The sequence below is a fragment of the Schistocerca gregaria genome, chromosome 4 (assembly GCF_023897955.1).
Source record: "Schistocerca gregaria isolate iqSchGreg1 chromosome 4, iqSchGreg1.2, whole genome shotgun sequence".
Classification (NCBI taxonomy): Eukaryota; Metazoa; Arthropoda; class Insecta; order Orthoptera; family Acrididae; genus Schistocerca; species Schistocerca gregaria.
The window spans coordinates 216,759,984-216,779,278 of record NC_064923.1 but is presented as its reverse complement, the minus strand read 5'-3'; the positions used below and the strand labels follow the sequence as shown (position 1 = coordinate 216,779,278).

Genomic DNA, 19,295 nt, shown 5'->3' with positions numbered 1-19,295 from the left:
GAGAGGAGGACAGCCATTCTCAATATCTAAACTCATCCTGATTTAACAGTCTTATCTTCAGACAAAGGCTCCACCATTCATCATTGTCATGGTGAGTTGCAGTGACTGCCTGACAGAAGACTTTCACTTACTGTCTGACTCCTCCAACTACAAGTGCTGGCATAGTTATCCCATCTCAGAACTCCAAAATAACCACCAGTCCCTACTAAAATTCTTAGGCCCATCCCACAAGCTCTCCCCTGAGGCCATCTCCCTTCTTACTCAATGACGCCATGCACGAGCACCTTCTATAAGCGCCTGCAAATACACAAACCCAACAATTCTGGTCACCTTGTTGTAGCTGGTACTTGGGCTCTTACTGAAAGAATTTCCACCTTAGTTGAGTAACACTTCCAACAATTTGCCCAAAGGCTAGCCTCTCACATCAAAAATACTGACCACTTCCTCTGCCAACTCTCCAACCCCCCTTCCCCCTTCTTTCTCACCTGCATCCCTACTTGTCACTGCTGATACCACCTTCCTATACACCATCATCCCCCATGACCAAGGCCTTGCCACAATTGAGCAATACCTCTCCCAGTGTCCAAATTCACCTCATTCCTCATACACCTTACCAACTTTATACTCTCACACAAGTACTTCAACTTTAAGGAGAGTATATAAACAAATCTGTAGCTCAGCAATAGGCACCCGCATGGTGCCTGCCTATCCCAACCTTTTTGTGGATCATCTGGAAACCTTCCTTGCTTCCCAAAACCACAAACCCCTTTCTGATGATATCTTCATGATATGTACTCAAGGCCAAGAGACACATCCTCATATCTCCACAACCTTAACACCTCACTTATCTGCTTCACCTGGTCCCTCACACAGCATGCTGCCTTCCTGATGGTTGACATCCACCTCTCTCATGACTCCATCCACACCTTTGTCCACAAAGACCACCAACCACCAACAGTACTTGCATTTCAAAAGCCGTCACCCCTTCCACTCCAAAAACTTGTTCCCATTCAGCCTGACCACTTGTGGACAGCGTACACACAGTGACAAGAATTCCCTGGACCAGTATGCTGAAAGTCTCACAAGGGCCTTCACATACAGGCCATGTCCTCTAAACTTAGTTTGTAAACAGGTTCCCATGTGATATCTTCACACACTCCTAATCCTCCCACCACCCCTGCACTGGAAGAAATGGGCTTTTATTATTTATCATGAGGTCTGGAAATGAGGGCCATCCTACCCATCCTAAAGAGGTGTCCCATTACCCACTCAAGCTACACATCCTGGTCCATTCCTATGCCACTCCTATTCCCAACCTCTTGCCCCAGAGACCTAAGTGCGTGACCAGTCCAGTCCACCTACCCTGCATTTCCTACTCCAGTCTTGTCACATGTGTATCCGCCCATTACAAGTTACCTTGTAGAAAACGAGTTTCTGCATTAAGTCAGATATGAAAACATACGTAGCAAATATGCATGATTTACAGGTCTTGAGTGTCAGGGACAGGTACAGTAAATTATCTGGATGTGCTACAACACAATTTTTATTTTCACACTTGGAATAAACTAACAGAAAAGTGTGTTCAAGTATTTTAGCTTTAGATGTAAAATGTATACTTTGTGTTGCTAATGGTAATGAAAACACAGTTTTATTTTATTTTAACTGACGATATGTTTTGACACATTTTTCCACGCAAAGAGCTGGTTTTTCTTCACAAGTGGGTCAAAAATACTATAATTCATGGAATTTTTTTACAGGCACACTCTGCATGGCTATGTTAGTCACACTTTTTTCTCAGTGGTGGATATTGCTTCCAAATAATGAAAGCTGCCATCTGTCATGATTTTCTTCTGGGTGTCTGTCATCTTATCCCCAACCTGACTAAATTTTTCTCTAAAACCTATAGACTTGATTCTCCTTCCTGCTGTTTGATTATAAATCTGGTGGGCATTTTGCAGATAAATTTTCATTACACATAGAGCAAGCTTTTTCTGCCATCTAACAGTTTTTCACAATCCTGAATAATATGAGAGTATTTGAACCAACTGATCAATGCCTGCCATGCCATTGTTGTAGTCTCTATGTTTGGTTTCAAGGCAACTTTGCCATTTTGATCATGAACTTTTTCCGTATTAGAAATGGTCAGGACATCCCATTTGCAAACAACAGCACTGTCATTTCTTTTGCACACCATCTGATCATTCTTCACTTTAATAGTAACAATTCTAGGTCCTCCTTTCTGTTGCCATGTAATGTTCCACACACATAATTTTTGTAAGTCGACAACAGTTTTAAAGGTGAGAATCATAAAAATTGTCCATTTGAAGCATATATCCTTCATTCAAGAAAGCTTCCATTGGGTGTAAAACAACTTCAGATGCATGACGCATCTCAGCCTTCTCCTATGACTTGCCACAGTAGATTTTTATATTGAGAACCACACCCTTTGATTCATAGATTTCATGAAGTTTTACACCATACTTTTGTTTCTTGTTCTTGATATACTGCCTCTAAGAAACAGACAGCCGTGTCACAAAACCATTGATTTGTCAGTGCAGAGACTCTTGTCCAGAACATAATTATTGTTTATAATGTTACTGAAATGGTACAAAACTGGTCAATTTTGTAGAGCCAGCCACTGGATTGCAGTGAGTTGTCTGAGAAATGTAACATCTCAATAACACCTGAAATCTGTTTCTACTCATGATAGATATCCTGAACATGACACTGTGAAAAGGACTTGTACTATAAATGGAATACAACAAGGTCCCATGTGCAGCAACAGCCCCAGAAATACTTTCATTTCCACAACATCTGTATCTCCCACCTCGAGAGCCTGGTCGGTCTTCTCCTCCCACACTTTTCTCCTTCGTGGCTTGCATATAGGTTAATTTGTTCACATAATGGCATTAGAAACTCTTCAGAAAAAAAGGTCAACAAGTGCATTGATGTCAAAATTTTGTAGGTCTAATTTCAATACCACTTTCTCACTGAACACAAATACTGATGAGTCTTGAGGAATATCACTCCACTCATCACTGTTATTTGTAGTGCCTGCTGCTGGACCAACCTGCTCATCTTCTTCATTGAATTCACTGTTGTCTGCATCCAAACCCTCACTTGAATGCTCATGTGAAGATGGTTCATAGAGACTTGCACCATTCAAGGAAATTCATCCCATCCCAACAGAAAATGGCTGTTCAAGTTCTACCTCACTATTTCCTCTTATCACTAGCGATTTTACAAGGAAAATTGAACACCAATAATGATACATATCATTATCATGTCTGAACAACTACTAATGCAGTTACAACAAAGATGTGAATCATATTATTGAACATGCTTTGAAATATGCAAGATGATTGTTGATGAGTTATCTTGTAGTTGGCATATGAGCTGAACTTCATTCTCTGCTCACCAACTGTAAGCTAATTTGCAGACTCCATTTTCCTGCCATCCATTTTCCTGCCAAGCAACATTTTTTTAAAGTTTTGATGATACAGATGGACTACAGATGAAATAATGAATCAAACTGTATGTACTGCTTCATATGGCTTCTGGGAGCAGTTTACTCATTTAGGCTATGGCAGTCAGCCTGTTAAGAATGTTAGACAAATGACAGGAAACCTAAATCTAGATGCTTAAGTGAGGATATGAGGTTTGCTTCTCCTGAATGGAAGTTTAGTGTGCCACCTTGCTTGTGTGTAGGACTGCCGAACAGTATTATTCTCCTGAACATAAATGTGTAGAAGTGTGCAAAGTTGGTTCTCGTTGTTTGGTCACCAAAATCAGCAATAATATGCAGCACAAAAGATCTCTTTTGTGATAGTGTTCTTGTTTCTGGAATTAGTAATTCTCTTTCACACCCTCTTGTCTCTATTGGTAACTTTACTTTATTCCCACTAGTCTTTTAAATATACTAAGTGTTCCCATGAGCACAGTGCAGTAGCTATGCATAGTCCTAGAAGATCTGTGGATGTTGTCTGGTATCCATCTACTAAGCAAACACTGATAATTTGTGCTTCTTGGAAAAGAGTGTCACCTTTCATGCCAGTAGATAAACACATCACAAGGATCACAGATGTACTGACAGATAAAACCAATGTCTTAACTTCATGTTATGTCATGATTTCTACAACTGCAAACAAAGAATTAAGAAATAGGAATTCTAACTAGTTATTTATATAGAGAGCCATGGCCTTATCAGATCCTGAACTAGCAAAATCCCAATGTTTTAGGTGGGGAAAAAAAATTTCAGGAAAATTTGTATATTTCATTTAAAAAAATCTCACAACTGATATGCAATATCATTATACAAATATAAATTATGTCAGCACTTCTGCAACAATTTATTTACAAAACTATTATATATTCGTTTACTTTTGCAAAGAACAGTAAGAGATGATGGATTATATCCCAACATTCTTAATTCCTTCAAGCGAATTTTTACAGTCTCAGGACTATGACACAAAACTCGTGGAATCTGACGTATCTGTTCTGCGGAGAATCCTTCCTCATAAAGGAAATCTATCATTTTCTTCAATTTTGAAATATGTGTTCGCTGCAATGCTGGAGCTCTCTTCATTATGTAAGAAGCATGTTCAGGAGTACACTCCAGGCGCTCACTAAGGTAGTCAATAACTGTAGAGTGAGGTGCTAGGAGGATGCGATGCTGTACATGACGCCTCAGTGTCCTGTAAGGAGAAGAAAGATTTATCGTTACAATCTCAGCACATAAATACACATTACTGCTAAAATACTGTGTCATACCATTGCAGTGATCAGTCTCATATTGTGAATCTGTACCCCTGCGACTGTTCATAGTTTTCAGAGGGAAATGCCGTGTGGCAAACATCGGGGTTACAATTGTCTGGTGTGAGATGTTCCCTATGGGGGGCCACCGGGGCCAAAACCACACAATAACTCTGAAAGAGTGGTTCAGTGGGGGGCAGCAGAGGGGTGAAATGGATTGCAGTAGTCGTCCTGGGGTTGTGGACCACTGTGGCTGCGGGGGGGACGAGCTTCTCCGTCGTTTCTAGATCCCCAGTTAACAAATAACACAACATGCTACCTTCCTGATCAATCAGCATTAATGCTGAGGGTTCATATTTTTAAGATACCTCTGAAAGTTGGGTCCACCGAGAGCCAAACTGCACAATAACCCTGAAAGAGTGGTTCGGTGTGGGGCAGCAGAAGGATGAAGTGGACTGCGGTAGTCATCATGGGGTTGTGGACAACTATGTCTGCAGTGGGGATGGAGCCTCTCTGCTGTTTCTATGCCCCCGGTTAACATACAATACAATGTGCTACCTTCCTGATTAATGAGCATTAATGCTAAGGGCTCATATTTTTAAGATAGCCTCTGAAAGTTTTGTAATGATCTTGCAACTTTATCTTCATGCACCTCACAGTTGTATGGGCAAAAGTAGAATACTGTAGTTAAAAAGGGGTGTGTGCGGGAGGGGGGTGTTACCATATATGAACTATAGCAATTGTCTAAGTTCTGTAACCAATTTTAGATGGTGGTTTCATATAAACTAAAGTATGCAGTTGGCAATCTTGTCATTTTCACTACTTGTTGAATTACTGTAGAAGACATTGGTGCAACAAAGCAGAATATGCAAGCTCATTGTACATATTTGGTATAAGTGTAAGAGATGTCACTAGTAACATTGTTAGTTTCATCTGCAATTATTTTTATGATCAGTGAACCACACTGTGCAAGAAGAATGGCCACAACCCTTTGCACTTGGGTATATGAAATGCATGTTGTATGACATCCCTGCCTGCATTTGAGAAACTAATCTGTGGTCTGAAAAATTTAGAGGCTACTTTGTCGTGCAGTGTTTCAGTATTCCAACTATAAGGAGACAGGAACATCAGTTTACATTTGTGCCAATAAACTGGCCCTCCATTCTAACTACCTTAAAGTTTCATCCCCTGTTTTATGTTCCATTCTTTTCTTTCTCTTGGTTTTTTTTGTAGCACCTCTCCATCCACTAACACGTCCCCACTTATGCTTTGAAGTATTTCTTCTGAAAAGTGCTGGTCTGTTTGGCTGTTCAATAAAGACTGAGACTATTTTCTAAAAGTATTGTATTGTATTGTATGTTAACTGGGGGCCTAGATACGACAGAGAGGCTCCGTCCCTGCCACAGCCGCAGTTGTCCATAACTCCACGACGACTACCACAGTCCACTTCACCCCTCCGCCGCCCCACACTGAACCCAGGGTTATTAAGCGGTTCGGCCCCCGGTGGACAACCCCAGGGAACGTCTCACACCAGACGAGTGTAACCCCTATGTTTGCGTGGTAGAGTAATGGTGGTGTACGCATACGTGGAAAACTTGTTTGTGCAGCAATCACCGACATAGTGTACCTGAGGCAGAATAAGGGGAACCATCCCGCATTCGCTGTGGCAGATGGAAAACTGCCTAAAAACCATCCACAGACTGGCCGGCTCACTGGACCTTGACACAAGTCCACCAGGCGGATTCGTGCCGGGGACCAGGCGCTCCTTCCCGCCCGGAAAGCCATGCGTTAGACCGCATGGGCAACTGGGCAGGCTTTTACAAAAGTACTCAATAATATTACCAGTCTGACATCATATGAGGTGTGCAAGAAAAGTAATGAGACTGATTTTTTTACCTGCCAACGTTTTTATTTTTTTCATATATTGATATTATTCCATTAAAAGTAGTTCCTTTTGGTGGCTATACAACAGCAGACTCATTGCTCCCAGTCTTGGTAGCAGTGCTGAAAGACTTCAGCTGGTAGTGCCTTTAACACATTCGTCACATTCTTTCAAATGTTCCCCATAGCCCCAAAATGACGTTCTTTTATGACATTTTTCAATTTTGGGAAAAGAAAAAACTACGAAGTCTCAGATCAGGTAAGCATGGGGCTGTGACACAACAGGACTGCCTTTTGAGGTCAAAAATTCCGTGATGGATGTGGCTATGTGACATGGGGCACTATCATGATGCAGCATCCACTTCTACACAATGTCCAGTCTCACTTGAGTTGTCATTTTCTGAGCCTTTCAAAGACATCTTTGTAAAATGCTTGGTTGACACTTTGTCTTGGAGGAATGGTCTGACAAGAGCACACACATTCGACATTTTTGTCACCTTCTGAAGGTGAAGATTTTCTTGATCAAGGTTCATCTTCAACATGTTTTACACCTCCCATAACTGATATGTGCCAGCTAAAAGCTTGTGCTCTTGATAAGGAATGTTTCCCATTGCCTGTTTCAGTGTTTCAAAGGTCACACTCATGGAGTCCCGTTGTTTAACACAAAACATGGTGACATAAAGTTGCTCTAAAGTATGCTGTGCTGTTCCATTCGCGTAACACAACTTCACTGATGACACTCTCAAAAATCACATGATGGCTGCATGGAACTGAAACTCTACTGTGCATCTGGAAGGGATGAACATACCTATCTGCACAAGCAGAGCAACATAGTATTGCCAGATTGCTTGCATTGTGGTCAGTCTCATTACTTTCTCACACACCTTGTATATCAGATACTTTATGAAGCACTCACAATTGCTATCAGTCAGCAGATCTGTCAACATTGTCTGGAATAATGTTATACCTCAACATACTTCCACAGTTTAAGATTACAGAAACAGAGTCACTTTATGTGATCAAGTTTTGTATTCTACTAAACTGATTAAGAATAATTTCTAAACAAAGAGCACATAGGAAATTCTTCAATGGCTAATTCTGTAGTTGCCAATGGCATTGACTCTTAAAAGGTAAGAGCACAGAACTGACCTACAATGAGTGAATGCAGGATTCACCACTATTCCTATCAAGGTCACTGCCATACTACAGCTGCAATCATGTAACAATTCTTAAATATTGATACAGAAGTTACAAAAATTGCTACATAGGTGAGAACCACCCACATCATTTTAAATCAAGAGTCAGCCATGGCTTGTAAAATTGCACAAGTATCCTGTGTGTGTGTGTGTGTGTGTGTGTGTGTGTGTGTGTGTGTGTGTGTGTGTGTGTACTGAAACTTGGCTTGCCCTGTCACTAATCAGTACGTCTGGATTTGCTTGGAAGTATTTGTTACACTAAGATATTTCATTCAGCAATGTGATGTGATCCTGTTTCTCCTGGCACTTCGTGCAGCATATGTTAGTCGGGATGACATTCCTTAGTTTGGTACAATCATGATGTCAGCACTTCCTTCCTTCACTATTTGCTCATAGTATAAAGAAACTTTACAGGCTCAATGATTCTTTGGCAGTCTACTGATCTCTCATCTTTTAAAAATCAATTGGAATCACAGAAGAGAATTCTCAATATCTCTTTAGGTAGTGGGGAGTGGGCATGGTAATTACGACGATAAATAATCACTTAATCTCCCATCACTTACTATGAATACTTTTATTCTCACGGTGTATACACAATGCGTGTAGCATAGATTGCATACTACAGAGAACTGACCAGGCAAAGATACAGTTGTTCACTTGTTCTTGCTGCGGTAGTGCAGTGATATTATTGGGGAAGGGGGTGTTTACCACAAATTTGGTAAGGAACAGCATTACAACACATTGCAGAAAGAGTTTAAAAAAAAAAAATCCATGACTGACAGATGATTTGTATGTGATCAATTGTTTTGTACATCAATAAGCACTTTTGTGCCCTATTTATAGGGGTGGAGCACCTGATTGGTGGTAAGAACAGTAAAGTTTCTGAAGTTGCACATACTATTATGTCACCAGTTGTAACAGTTATTTATGGAACTGAATGAAGAACATTGAGTCATTATACACTACTGTGAAGTACATTAGCTATGTCAAAGAGGTATGCCAGGAATGACCTACTACTGTTGAATTTCTCAAGGAAAAATGGAAAGCAAGCATGAAAATTAGAAGATACAGAATATATTGCAGACCTCATATTTTAAGTAGAGTGCAGGCTGTTCTCAGTAAGACATGCGAGGTGAGAAGCAACTAATTTACGATTTGGTGGGGAAAATGGATGCATTTTAAAAAAAAATGCATTGTGGGAGAAACAATTTCTGACAATGAATACCGTCCATTTACCTAAACTGACTGGTGTTAAAGAAAACTTGAATTCTGAAGAATTCATTGTGTCATTGAAAGACTTACACGAACAGTTTCCTAAAGAGTTTTTGGACATTGCCAGTCTTACATCTGTTTTTGTGCTGCTTTTGGGACCTTTCATCATTTCACTCGAAAATTCCCCTGTGCATGTCCTTAAGGAACTGATCAATCTGCAATGTAGTTCCCATTTAAAAGACAAATTCTTTTATGTTAAAACTGAACAAGAGTTCTACTTGGGTATTCTTGTTTCAGTCTAATTTCAGTAGGTAATTTTCCAACTTGTGTGCAGCAAGAAGTAGGATGCTGACTGGTAACATAGTTATAGACGGTACTCAAGCTGAAACAATTAACATATACTTAATTGTTAACAGACTCTCTGATCGTGATGCACAATTAATGGAAATAAGCAATATAGCACCTTACAACACTGAGGCAGGTTCATACAAAGCAGTGAGGCTTAATAAGGGGAACAACATACAGCGTTTCATGAGTAACATAAAACAGATGCTGTGGGATGAGGTATACATACAAAGAGACAATAATTTCCAAGTCAGTTTATTCCATGGTGATTTTGTGTCAATATTTGAAAGTAGCTATCCTAAAAATCTATCCAGAATCCCCATTAAAAAAAGCAAGCCTGGATAACTAAGGGAATTAAAATATCATGTAAGAGGGGGAGAGAAATTTATATAAAAGCCAGAATAAATCAAGAACCAAAATTACTTGCACACTACAAAAAGTGTAATATTTTAATGAAAGTCATTAAAATGTCAAAGAAGTGAACATGTTCTGTCAGAAGTAAATCATGCAGATAATAAGATTAAAACTATAATAGATACTGTCAAATGGGAGACATAATATCCAGTCAGTGTACAAAATACCCAAACAATTAAGCTAAATGAGTATGTTGTAACTGATCATTCATGAGTTGTGAGTACTTTTACCAATCACTTTCTAAATATAGCAGCAAGAATAAGATTAAATGGTGTGAGTCCACAAAATTTTAGGGAACTAAAAGTAGCACAAACACATTTCAGTAAAATTAATAAAATGCTAAAAATTCCAAAAAAATAAAAGCTCATTTGGTGTTTGTGGAATTTTAAACAGAATTCTGAAAAATTACTCTTAACTTAATAAGCAATGTCCTCAGTGATACATGTAGTCCATCACTGGCACAGGGAAATTATCCAAATGGATTAAAGTGCATAATTGTTAAGTCTCTTTATAAGAATGGTGACAAAAGACTTAAACAATTATTTTCCAGTTTCCCTGATGCTATCTTTTTCCAAAATATTCGAAAAAGTAATGTACACAAGAGTAGTCTCACATTTCAAAAGGAAAAATTCACTTAGCAAATCACAGTTTGGAGTCCAGAAGGGCTTGAGTAAGAGCACTATTTATACATTCATCTACCAAATATTACAGGCCTTAAATAACAAAATACTGCCAGTAGGTATGTGTTGTGATCTTTCCAAGGTGTTTGTGCAGATCATGTTTCACTCTTGAAAAAAATTAAGTTTTTATAGAATTGATGGATTTGCCCATAACTGGTTTAAATCATACTTAACAAACAGAATGCAAAAAGTTGTGCTAAATAATTCAAACCATATTGAACAGGAAGAAAATTTTGATGACTGGAGAACTATCACAAACAGAACCCCACAGGATTCAATTACGACTATATGTGATTGACCGTCCACTTAACACCCAACAAGCAGAATTGATAATTTTTGCACACAATACTAGCATTATAACAAATCCCATAAGAGAGAAAGCAACAGACGAGATTGTTGACGATGTTTTTCAAAGAATTATTAAGTGGCTCTCCCTTGAATTTAAGAAGAAACACTTTATTCAGTTCTGTACAACAAGTAAAATTATACCAACAATCAATGTAGCACAGGGATAGGAGTCAGTAAACAGGGTGCAATGCTCTAGATTAGGTTGCAGTAGGTACTGGGAGATGAAAAAGCTTGCACAGGATAGAGTAGCATGGGGAGCTGCATCAAACCAGTCTCAGGAATGAAGACCACAACAACAACAACAACAACAACAGATTACAATTCAAGAAGAATAATGATTCCAAACTTATAACACTAGAGCAGAAAATGACCTTTATTAGCCATTATTACAGCTGTCGGTAGTGTAGAAAAAGAGTTCGGTACGCAGCAATAAAAATTTTTGATCATTTGCCCAACAGCATAAAATACCTGACAGGTGGCAAAGCAAGTTTTAAATCTAACCTAAAATCATTTCTCATGAGTAACTCAACAGCATCATTGCATGAGTAGGACTAGAAATTAATGTATTCATTAATTTTAACACTAAAATGTATATACATCCTGTAAACTGACCCGTTAAACATCATTTCGATAAAAGGATTATTCAAATGATCTATGGAAAATGTAAGTAACTAAATAACTAACCAACATTGTTTTTACCAGGAAAAGTTATCATGTTTTCATAACGAGGTTGCAAACTTGATATTAACATTTCGATCAATGTACACACCTAAAAGGCTTTCTTTTAATTATTATTATTATGAAACTAAATAAGTATCAATTATGTAACAGACTCAGTGAAAAAAAACTGCAAAACTGTCTGCATCTGTCTGTGTGCTGACAGTTTGTGCTAGATATAAATTTTATTATGTCTCCAGCTAGCCAAAATTTATTGAATAGTAGTAAAAAATTGGTCTGTTTGTGATCTACGTTGTTGAGAAATATGAAATATCAAACCAAGCCCTCTGCAAACTGTTCAATTTTGTACTACCAACCAATGCGACACTTTCACAGTCTTCCCATCTTCCCACTCCAACAGCATGGCATACTGGTGGAGAAAGTGCACAGTCATGTGAGAGAACGTTCAAAAGCTCCACTCCCCCCCCCCCCCCCCCCCCCCCCACACACACACACACACACACACAGGGTTCTTGGCCGTCCCAGTTTTAAAAGAACAATTTGAACAAGTTACAAGTTTGTGGTTATTGAGTACTCACGTTGCTGACACCTGTCCAAATACAAAAACTGTTGGCAGCTTTTGGAAACAACGTTCCCAAGAACACTACAATCACTACTAACAAGTTATGGGTTTATTTTATGATACATGACACCTCTCAGTAGGTTCAGGAGGCATGTTGTCATACAAATAAAGTGAGATTTTAAAAATATGCAAACAAAGCTATTGTGACATTACAGTAGAGTGCCAGCCACACATCAAGGCCTGAGAGGTCACCTTCTGACTGTAGACTATCAGAAAAGGGCCTGCACCATCATACAAAAAAATCTTATTCTCAAGAAAACTGAGGGGACTTGTCTCCTAGTGGAAGGTTAGCCATGACTTCCCACAATTTGACTTTTTTTGTTTCTAACTCTCAAAGAGGACCTTAAAGGACAATAATTTTTGCAGCTCTTTTATTGGTGACATACTGAAGGAGAAGACAATAATTTTACATGATAAAAAAGTTTTTACAGTCTTGGTCATTATCAGGTAACAAATTACATTAAGCACATTATTAAGTATCCTAAATTTTGAATCCTGTTTGCTACATTCCAAATTTACTTCACATATCTGCAATGTATACAGCTCGTCTGTTGATTTAGAACTCCAGCTCTCCAAAATCACACTTTCCTAGAGCTTCTCTGCTTCACTCAAGCTTTGCTTTAGCTCAAGAAAACTTTTTGTGATATAAATGAGTTGTCATCAGTAAATATTTTACATTGCTTTTGTCTTCCATGTGACATTTTAATTTTGGCAGTTGTTGAGTAATAGTGCTTTATACATATAACACAGTTTACAAGAATAAAGAAGATTGTTGCTATAGCTAATGGCCAGAACCTACAAAAATTAAAAATAGTTACACTTGAAATGTCTGGGGAACACAACGTGCCATCCATGGTTTGATTTTTGGAACTTCTGCTGTTTTTGCTTGGCTCAGTCGATTTTTTATTGCAGTTATACTGTGTCGAAAAATCCACAGATCTTTCAAAATATCTTCAGGCTGGATCCCTGCATCTGTAAGGTAAAGAAGACAATAAAGAGAAACACATTATCTTCCATAAACAATTTCCTGCAGTGATTTCAACAGCTGACAACATTACTGTGGCCTTGGCAGCTGGAAATAATAATTTAATAACCAATGGAAAATCCAGGGTGGAATTTAACAATATTAAGAAAAGGAAAATTGCTACTCACCATATAGTGGAGATGCTGAGTCGTAATATAATCTTTCGGCTATCAAGGCATTTGTTGAAAATAGACGACAGAGCCTCTCTCTCTCTCTCTCTCTCTCTCTCTCTCTCTCACTCACTCACACACACACACACACACACACACACACACACACACACACACACACGACTGCAGCCTCTGATAGCTGAAGCCACACTCCAAGCAACAGCAGCAATGTTCATGATAGGAGCGGGGGAGAGGGAGGGGGTTAAGGAGGAGACTGGGGTAGGGAGGGAGAGGGAGTGAGTGCATTGGTAGGGGTGGGGGATGGTGAACTGCTGCTTGCTGGGGAGTGCATGTCGTGGACATGACAACCAACCAACAAGCTCTCTGTCCACGTGAATGGCCACCGACAAACTGTGGCCAAGAAACAAGCGGACCACCCTGTAGCTGAGCAAGCTGCCTAACACGACATCCTTCATTTCAATGACTGCTTCACAGACTGTACCATATGGATCCTTCCCACCAACACCAGCTTTTCTGAACTGCACAGGAGAGAATTCTCCCTGCAATATATCCTATGTTCCCATAACCCTCCTGGCATCAACCTTCATTAGTCATTTCTCTCAACCATCCAGTCCCTTCCCTGTGCCCATTCCAGCACTACAGAACCCTCATTCCACTAATGGAGCCAGTCTTTTTACTTCTTTCCTTTTCCGCAATCCCCCACAGCTTTCCACCAACACTCTTCTAACCTCCGGACTGTACCTAGCTGCCCTACCCTCTCTCCACTTTGTCCTTGTGCACTCCCAAGCAGCACTTCCCCGCCCTTACCTGTCTATCCCTCCCCCTCCCCACCCCAGCCTCTTCTTTAACCCCACCCAGTTGCCACTCTCACCATGCACTGCTGCTGTTACTCGCAGTGTGGCTTCAGCTGCCAGAGGCTGCAATCACGTGTATGAGTTGCATTTGTGTGTGTGTGTGTGTGTGTGTGTGTGTCTGTGTGTGTGTGTGTGTGTGTTGTCTATTTTTGACAAAGGCCTTGATGGCCGAAAGCTTATACTGTGACACAACAATTGTGCCTACCTGCGACTCAGCATCTCTGCTATATGATAAGTAGCAACTTTCCTTTTCATAATATTGTTACAATTTAAGAAAAGGACAGAAAAATGTATATTTAATGCCCTACTGACAACAAGTTTGTTGAGGCAGAACACAAGATCAGATTGATCAAGGATGGGAAAGGAGATTAGCTGTGTATTTTCTGAAGAAATAGCCAGGACATTCAACGTATGGAATCTAGGAAATAGAATGTGTTATGCACTTTGTTGACACATATAGTGCAGCCTGACTTTTAAGCAGCTCTTCCAGGTTACAGTGCATTATACATCAATTCAGGGCAGGTCTTGGTTCTGACAAAAATCACAGAGGTATGTCAGTCAATTCCATCAGACAAAACCTGCAGCATCATTGCTATTGAATCTTGTGGTGGGAAGTGAAATCATTTCAAATCCCGAATTGAAAAAGGTTGATGATGTTAAGAAAAATAGGAATAAAGTGACTGTGATGAGAGACAGTGAAGCATAGCGAGCAAGTAAAATAGAAATGAAGATTTGTGTGGTGAAATACTTTCGCTACAAGCTGATACTGCTGGCAGGCATCAATCACATGACAGAAGAAGTGCACACCAGAACACAGCAGGAGTGGCAGATTTGACAGCTGAACAGCTAGAAACTGAAGAGAGACTGGACAGCTTCTGTGGAAAGCAGTGGCCTGTTTTCTGATATTGCTCAGTACCCTCTACAGGCATGCAGTTCAACATGTCTAATCTGCCACAAACAATGAAAGATAAGTTCAGTTTATTTTGTTTGGTGCTTGCCAGTGTTAAAAAATTGTCAGTAATTCAGCAATGCTAAAGGGTCAATGATGTGGTACACTAAAGTAGCAGTTCAGAGCTATGGCATGGTGTATGTACAGAAAGTAATGGTGTTTCAGTTGCAAAGGTTAATCAATGATTTCCAGTTGAGGGACTGAAGTTGGAATAGAGACTTATTAGTGGCTCAAATTACGGGGTACAGTTTTACTCTTGACAAAACAATGATCAAATGCTTTTAATTGTTTTAATTTAGCATCCACAAATCAGAGTGCAGCTAAAAAAAGTGGACGCTGATGTTAAATTGGCAGTGATCACTGAAAAGCAAAAACAAAATAGGAAGTGGTACATGAAGAAAATGACCCGGAAAGCATTAAGGAAATGTCTGCAAAACTAATATCACAATGACACAACAGTATGACGTCAGTAATTTGGCTAACAGTCTCATCAATGAAACTGATCAATGATCTAGTAACATCAATCAGGAAACTGAACAACAATCTGGTGACATAAATTGTTTAGCTAGTGAATTCTAAAGCTTCAAACCTGAAGTTAGCAAAAAGTTAGAACATGAGGCTTCTGATTTAAAGGAAATTTGGGAAAAAGGTTTGCAGCTGTTTGGCAATAAAATCAAGGAAGCAGTTTCTCAAGTTGATACAAAATGTAAAATGTCCTCAGAACACGTAAAAAGTGAATTAAAAGAAGTTATTAAATAGGCAGCTCATTAAAGGAAATTGAAGGGAGAGATATTAAGTGGTGATGTACACAAAATGGAGCAGAAAGTTACTATGTAAAAATAAGCATGATATTCTTCATTGTAAAATAACTGCTGAAAGAAACAAATGTGGATATTTAAAAAAAAAATGGTTGGCTCATGAGGATGTTCTAGTAACTACTGTAGTTGACTTTTCAAGTGAATACTGTACACAGCAGTTTGCATGCACAGGATAGCAAGCTGTCTAATGCAAAGAAGAATATTAGAATAAGTACTAACAATGTTGAATATAAATTTGTAACTGTGTCATCTGAAGTGACATTTGGTCACACTGGTAATGTTCATATAAATTAGTTTTTGGAATGATTTTGAAAACCTTTTGTCTAGATTATGCACTGACTGACAAAAGGTAGGTTTTATTACTTTATAATTTTTGGGACCAAGAACTTGAAGAATTACTGCCATTAAACAGTGTGAAACTTTGGAAAAGTTTAAGGGGGCATTTTTCAATGAATTTACTGGGGTAATGAAAAGCAAATGGAGATGCAAAATAGTTTCTGTATTGGAGGCCACTTCAATCCTCAGAGGGAAAAATGTAAAGAAATTTGCTTCGAAGTAGGTAACAAATCTGTCTTACTTAACCATTAAATTGGAGCCACGGCAGATTATAACAGATTTAGACAGGAAATTACCAATTAATTGGAGACAGAAAATTGTTGCAGATTCCAGAGATGATATGAGAAAGTTTATTAATTATTTACAAGAAGCACAAAAACTGGTACAGGAAGAGTAATGGGCAGATTGTGATTCTAGTAGGTGCAGAACTGTAGGAAGCAGGCAAAACATCAATGGCAACAGGATGAGAGTATATTGAATTAATAACAGTGGAAAAGGGGGGGGGGGAGATGGCAAGAAGTTATTGCAATGTTTCACAACCTAGGCAATATGGCAGAGGTCAAGGAACTATAGCTGTAAATTGCTCTCACCATTACGTGACAATACGGATCTACACTCTACGCACCATGAAAGGATTAGAGTTGAAAACAGTACAGGCTTACAGAATACAGGAAAATAAATACCCTTTGTAGGTTACTAGCATCTTCAGAATGGAAGGAGAATTTTGTATCTGCTTTTGAATGTAGGACAATGAAGAAATGAAATCTAAAAACAAAGGAGGGAATGATATAGCTAAGGAAAAACATATACATGAAATGAAAAGGTGACACGGGATGGGGCAATTCTAATATGAGAGAATTAAATATACATCTTAATACACTACCATCAGTGGAAGGGGTCAATGAACAAAGTAATGAGGAAGATAGTATATGCACAATGAAACAGAGGAAGAATCTGATCACGAAGGCAGGAAAAGCAGACGAAGTGGAGGATTGCAGAACTTAGAGAAAAAGAATTTAGAAGTCGTATTGAAGGAAGTAAAAGGTGGGTTATATATATATATAAACAATATGTGAAAGAGGATGAAGGTGCTGGGTGTCAATTGCTATATGGAGATAGTGAAGATGATGATGTAAAATGAAAAGTGAGGAAGAAGTTCTGGAGATTCAGAATGAAAGAGAGATGTCAGATTTATTCTGATTTGTCCTTATAGGACATAATGACTAAGTTTCATGCAAAACAGTGTGGAAACAATCCTACAAATATGTGTGTTAAATCCACGGATGGAGAAGAATTTTACAGATGAAAAGGTAGGACAAACTATAATAAATATTGGGCTGTTCAACAAGTGTCTGACTTTATTTTTATTAATGAAACTAACAATGGTAATGGGCATACACATTCTCTATGTTTACATCTCTGATTTTTTACATGACTGCAGAAACTAGTCACTGGCTAACCGTTGGCAAGTGAACACTTGTAAATAGCAGCTGCTGGATTTTGTGTTGGGGACAAAATGAGAGAAAAAGTGGAATGATATTATTGCATGAAATTTTGTTTTAAGCTGAGTGATTCTCAAGTTGAAACAATCCTCAACATTCAACACCTGTTTGGGATTGAACCAAGGGGTACCACCAGATAAAGGAGTGGTACAATCACTTCAAAGATGGCTGCTTATCAGTGAAGAGTGGAGCACATTCAGACAGGTCCTCAGCATCCACTAATGAGGTTTTTATAGATCACATAAGGACACTAATGATGCAGGATAGATGAATCAAGATCAGAGAACTTGCAGATGAGGATAAAATTAGTATTGGATCCATTCATTCCATGTTCATGGGACATTTGGACCTCTGTAGGATCTCATCAAAATCTGTGCCAAAGCTGCTAACAATGGAGCAGAAGCAATTTCATTCAGAAGTTACACAGGACATGCCAGTACTGTGAAAAGTAATCCCAACTTTCTCAACACAGTCATCACTGGTGATGAGTCCTGGAATTATGGGTATGACCCAGAAACAAAGTTCCAGTCATTACAGCAGAAGCATCCATCATCCCCGAGTCCCAAAAGCGTGAGGCAGACCCACAGCAATGTTAACGTCATGTTGTCCACCTTTTTTGATGTGGACCATGAAGAGCATGCTGCAGAACGTGCTAATATCAGTAAGTACTGCCAAAAGGTTCTGTGTTGCCTTCATGAAGCAGTGAGACACAAATGGTTGCACTTATGGGCAGCGGGCACTTAGCACCTTCACATCAATAATGCACCCACTCACTGTTCTCCATTAATTCAGAGTTTTTTGACCAAACACAACACGGCTGTGGTTTGACAGCTTTACTATCCCACTGAACTAGCACCAAATGATTTCTGGATTTTTCCTCAACTGCAAAAAACTGTGAAAGAAACCAGACGTCAGAACAGAGGAAGACATTATGCGGAATTCACTACAGCAGCTGTGAATCAAACCAAAAGATGTTTTCCAGATATGCTTCCAGCAGTAGCAGCAGTGTTGGGAGAGGTGTGTAGAAGTTGAAGGGGAATACTTTGAAGGTGATTAGTGTCAAACAACTGTATTTAAATAAAGATTGGTTTTATACATAAATGTCAGATCTTGAGTAACAGATAGGGCACAAAAGAAGAAGAAGAAGACAGTCAAACAAGTAACCCTTAGGCCAAAAAGGCCTTCATTGGAATTAGACAACACACTCTGGCCTCAATAACCAGAGACTGTGGTTGTGGTTGTGTGTGTGTGTGTGTGTGTGTGTGTGTGTGTGTGTGTGTGTGTGTGTGATTATTATTGTGCCTGTCTGCAACTCAACATTTCTGCTACATGGTGAGTAGCAATCTATCTTTTTCACAATATTGACAGCATAAAAATAGATTAGACAGATAACTTTTTCAGAGCTTACCAAGCATGAGGTCCATTACAGTTTGGAGTTTGACAAATGGCATGGACAGTAAAACATCATGTTTCACTAAGGCCTCACTAATAACAGACGGTGGGCACTGAAAAACAAAACATGTACAGGGAATGAATGGTTACGAAAGAAAAAC

The 19,295-nt window shown here is 39.1% G+C and overlaps 1 protein-coding gene across 1 annotated transcript in view; it reads right to left on the bottom strand.

The window, feature by feature from the left end:
• Positions 1-2,511: 2,511 nt before the first annotated feature.
• Positions 2,512-19,295, bottom strand: part of LOC126267089 (transcription termination factor, mitochondrial) — a 35,695-nt gene continuing 18,911 nt past the window's right edge. The window contains exons 3-5 of the mRNA XM_049971957.1: positions 19,151-19,247; positions 12,947-13,100; positions 2,512-4,694 (exon numbers count right to left, since the gene is read on the bottom strand). Coding sequence (XP_049827914.1) covers positions 4,331-4,694; positions 12,947-13,100; positions 19,151-19,247 — 615 coding nt within the window. The 3' untranslated portion in view covers positions 2,512-4,330. The remainder of the gene's footprint in view (positions 4,695-12,946; positions 13,101-19,150; positions 19,248-19,295) is intronic.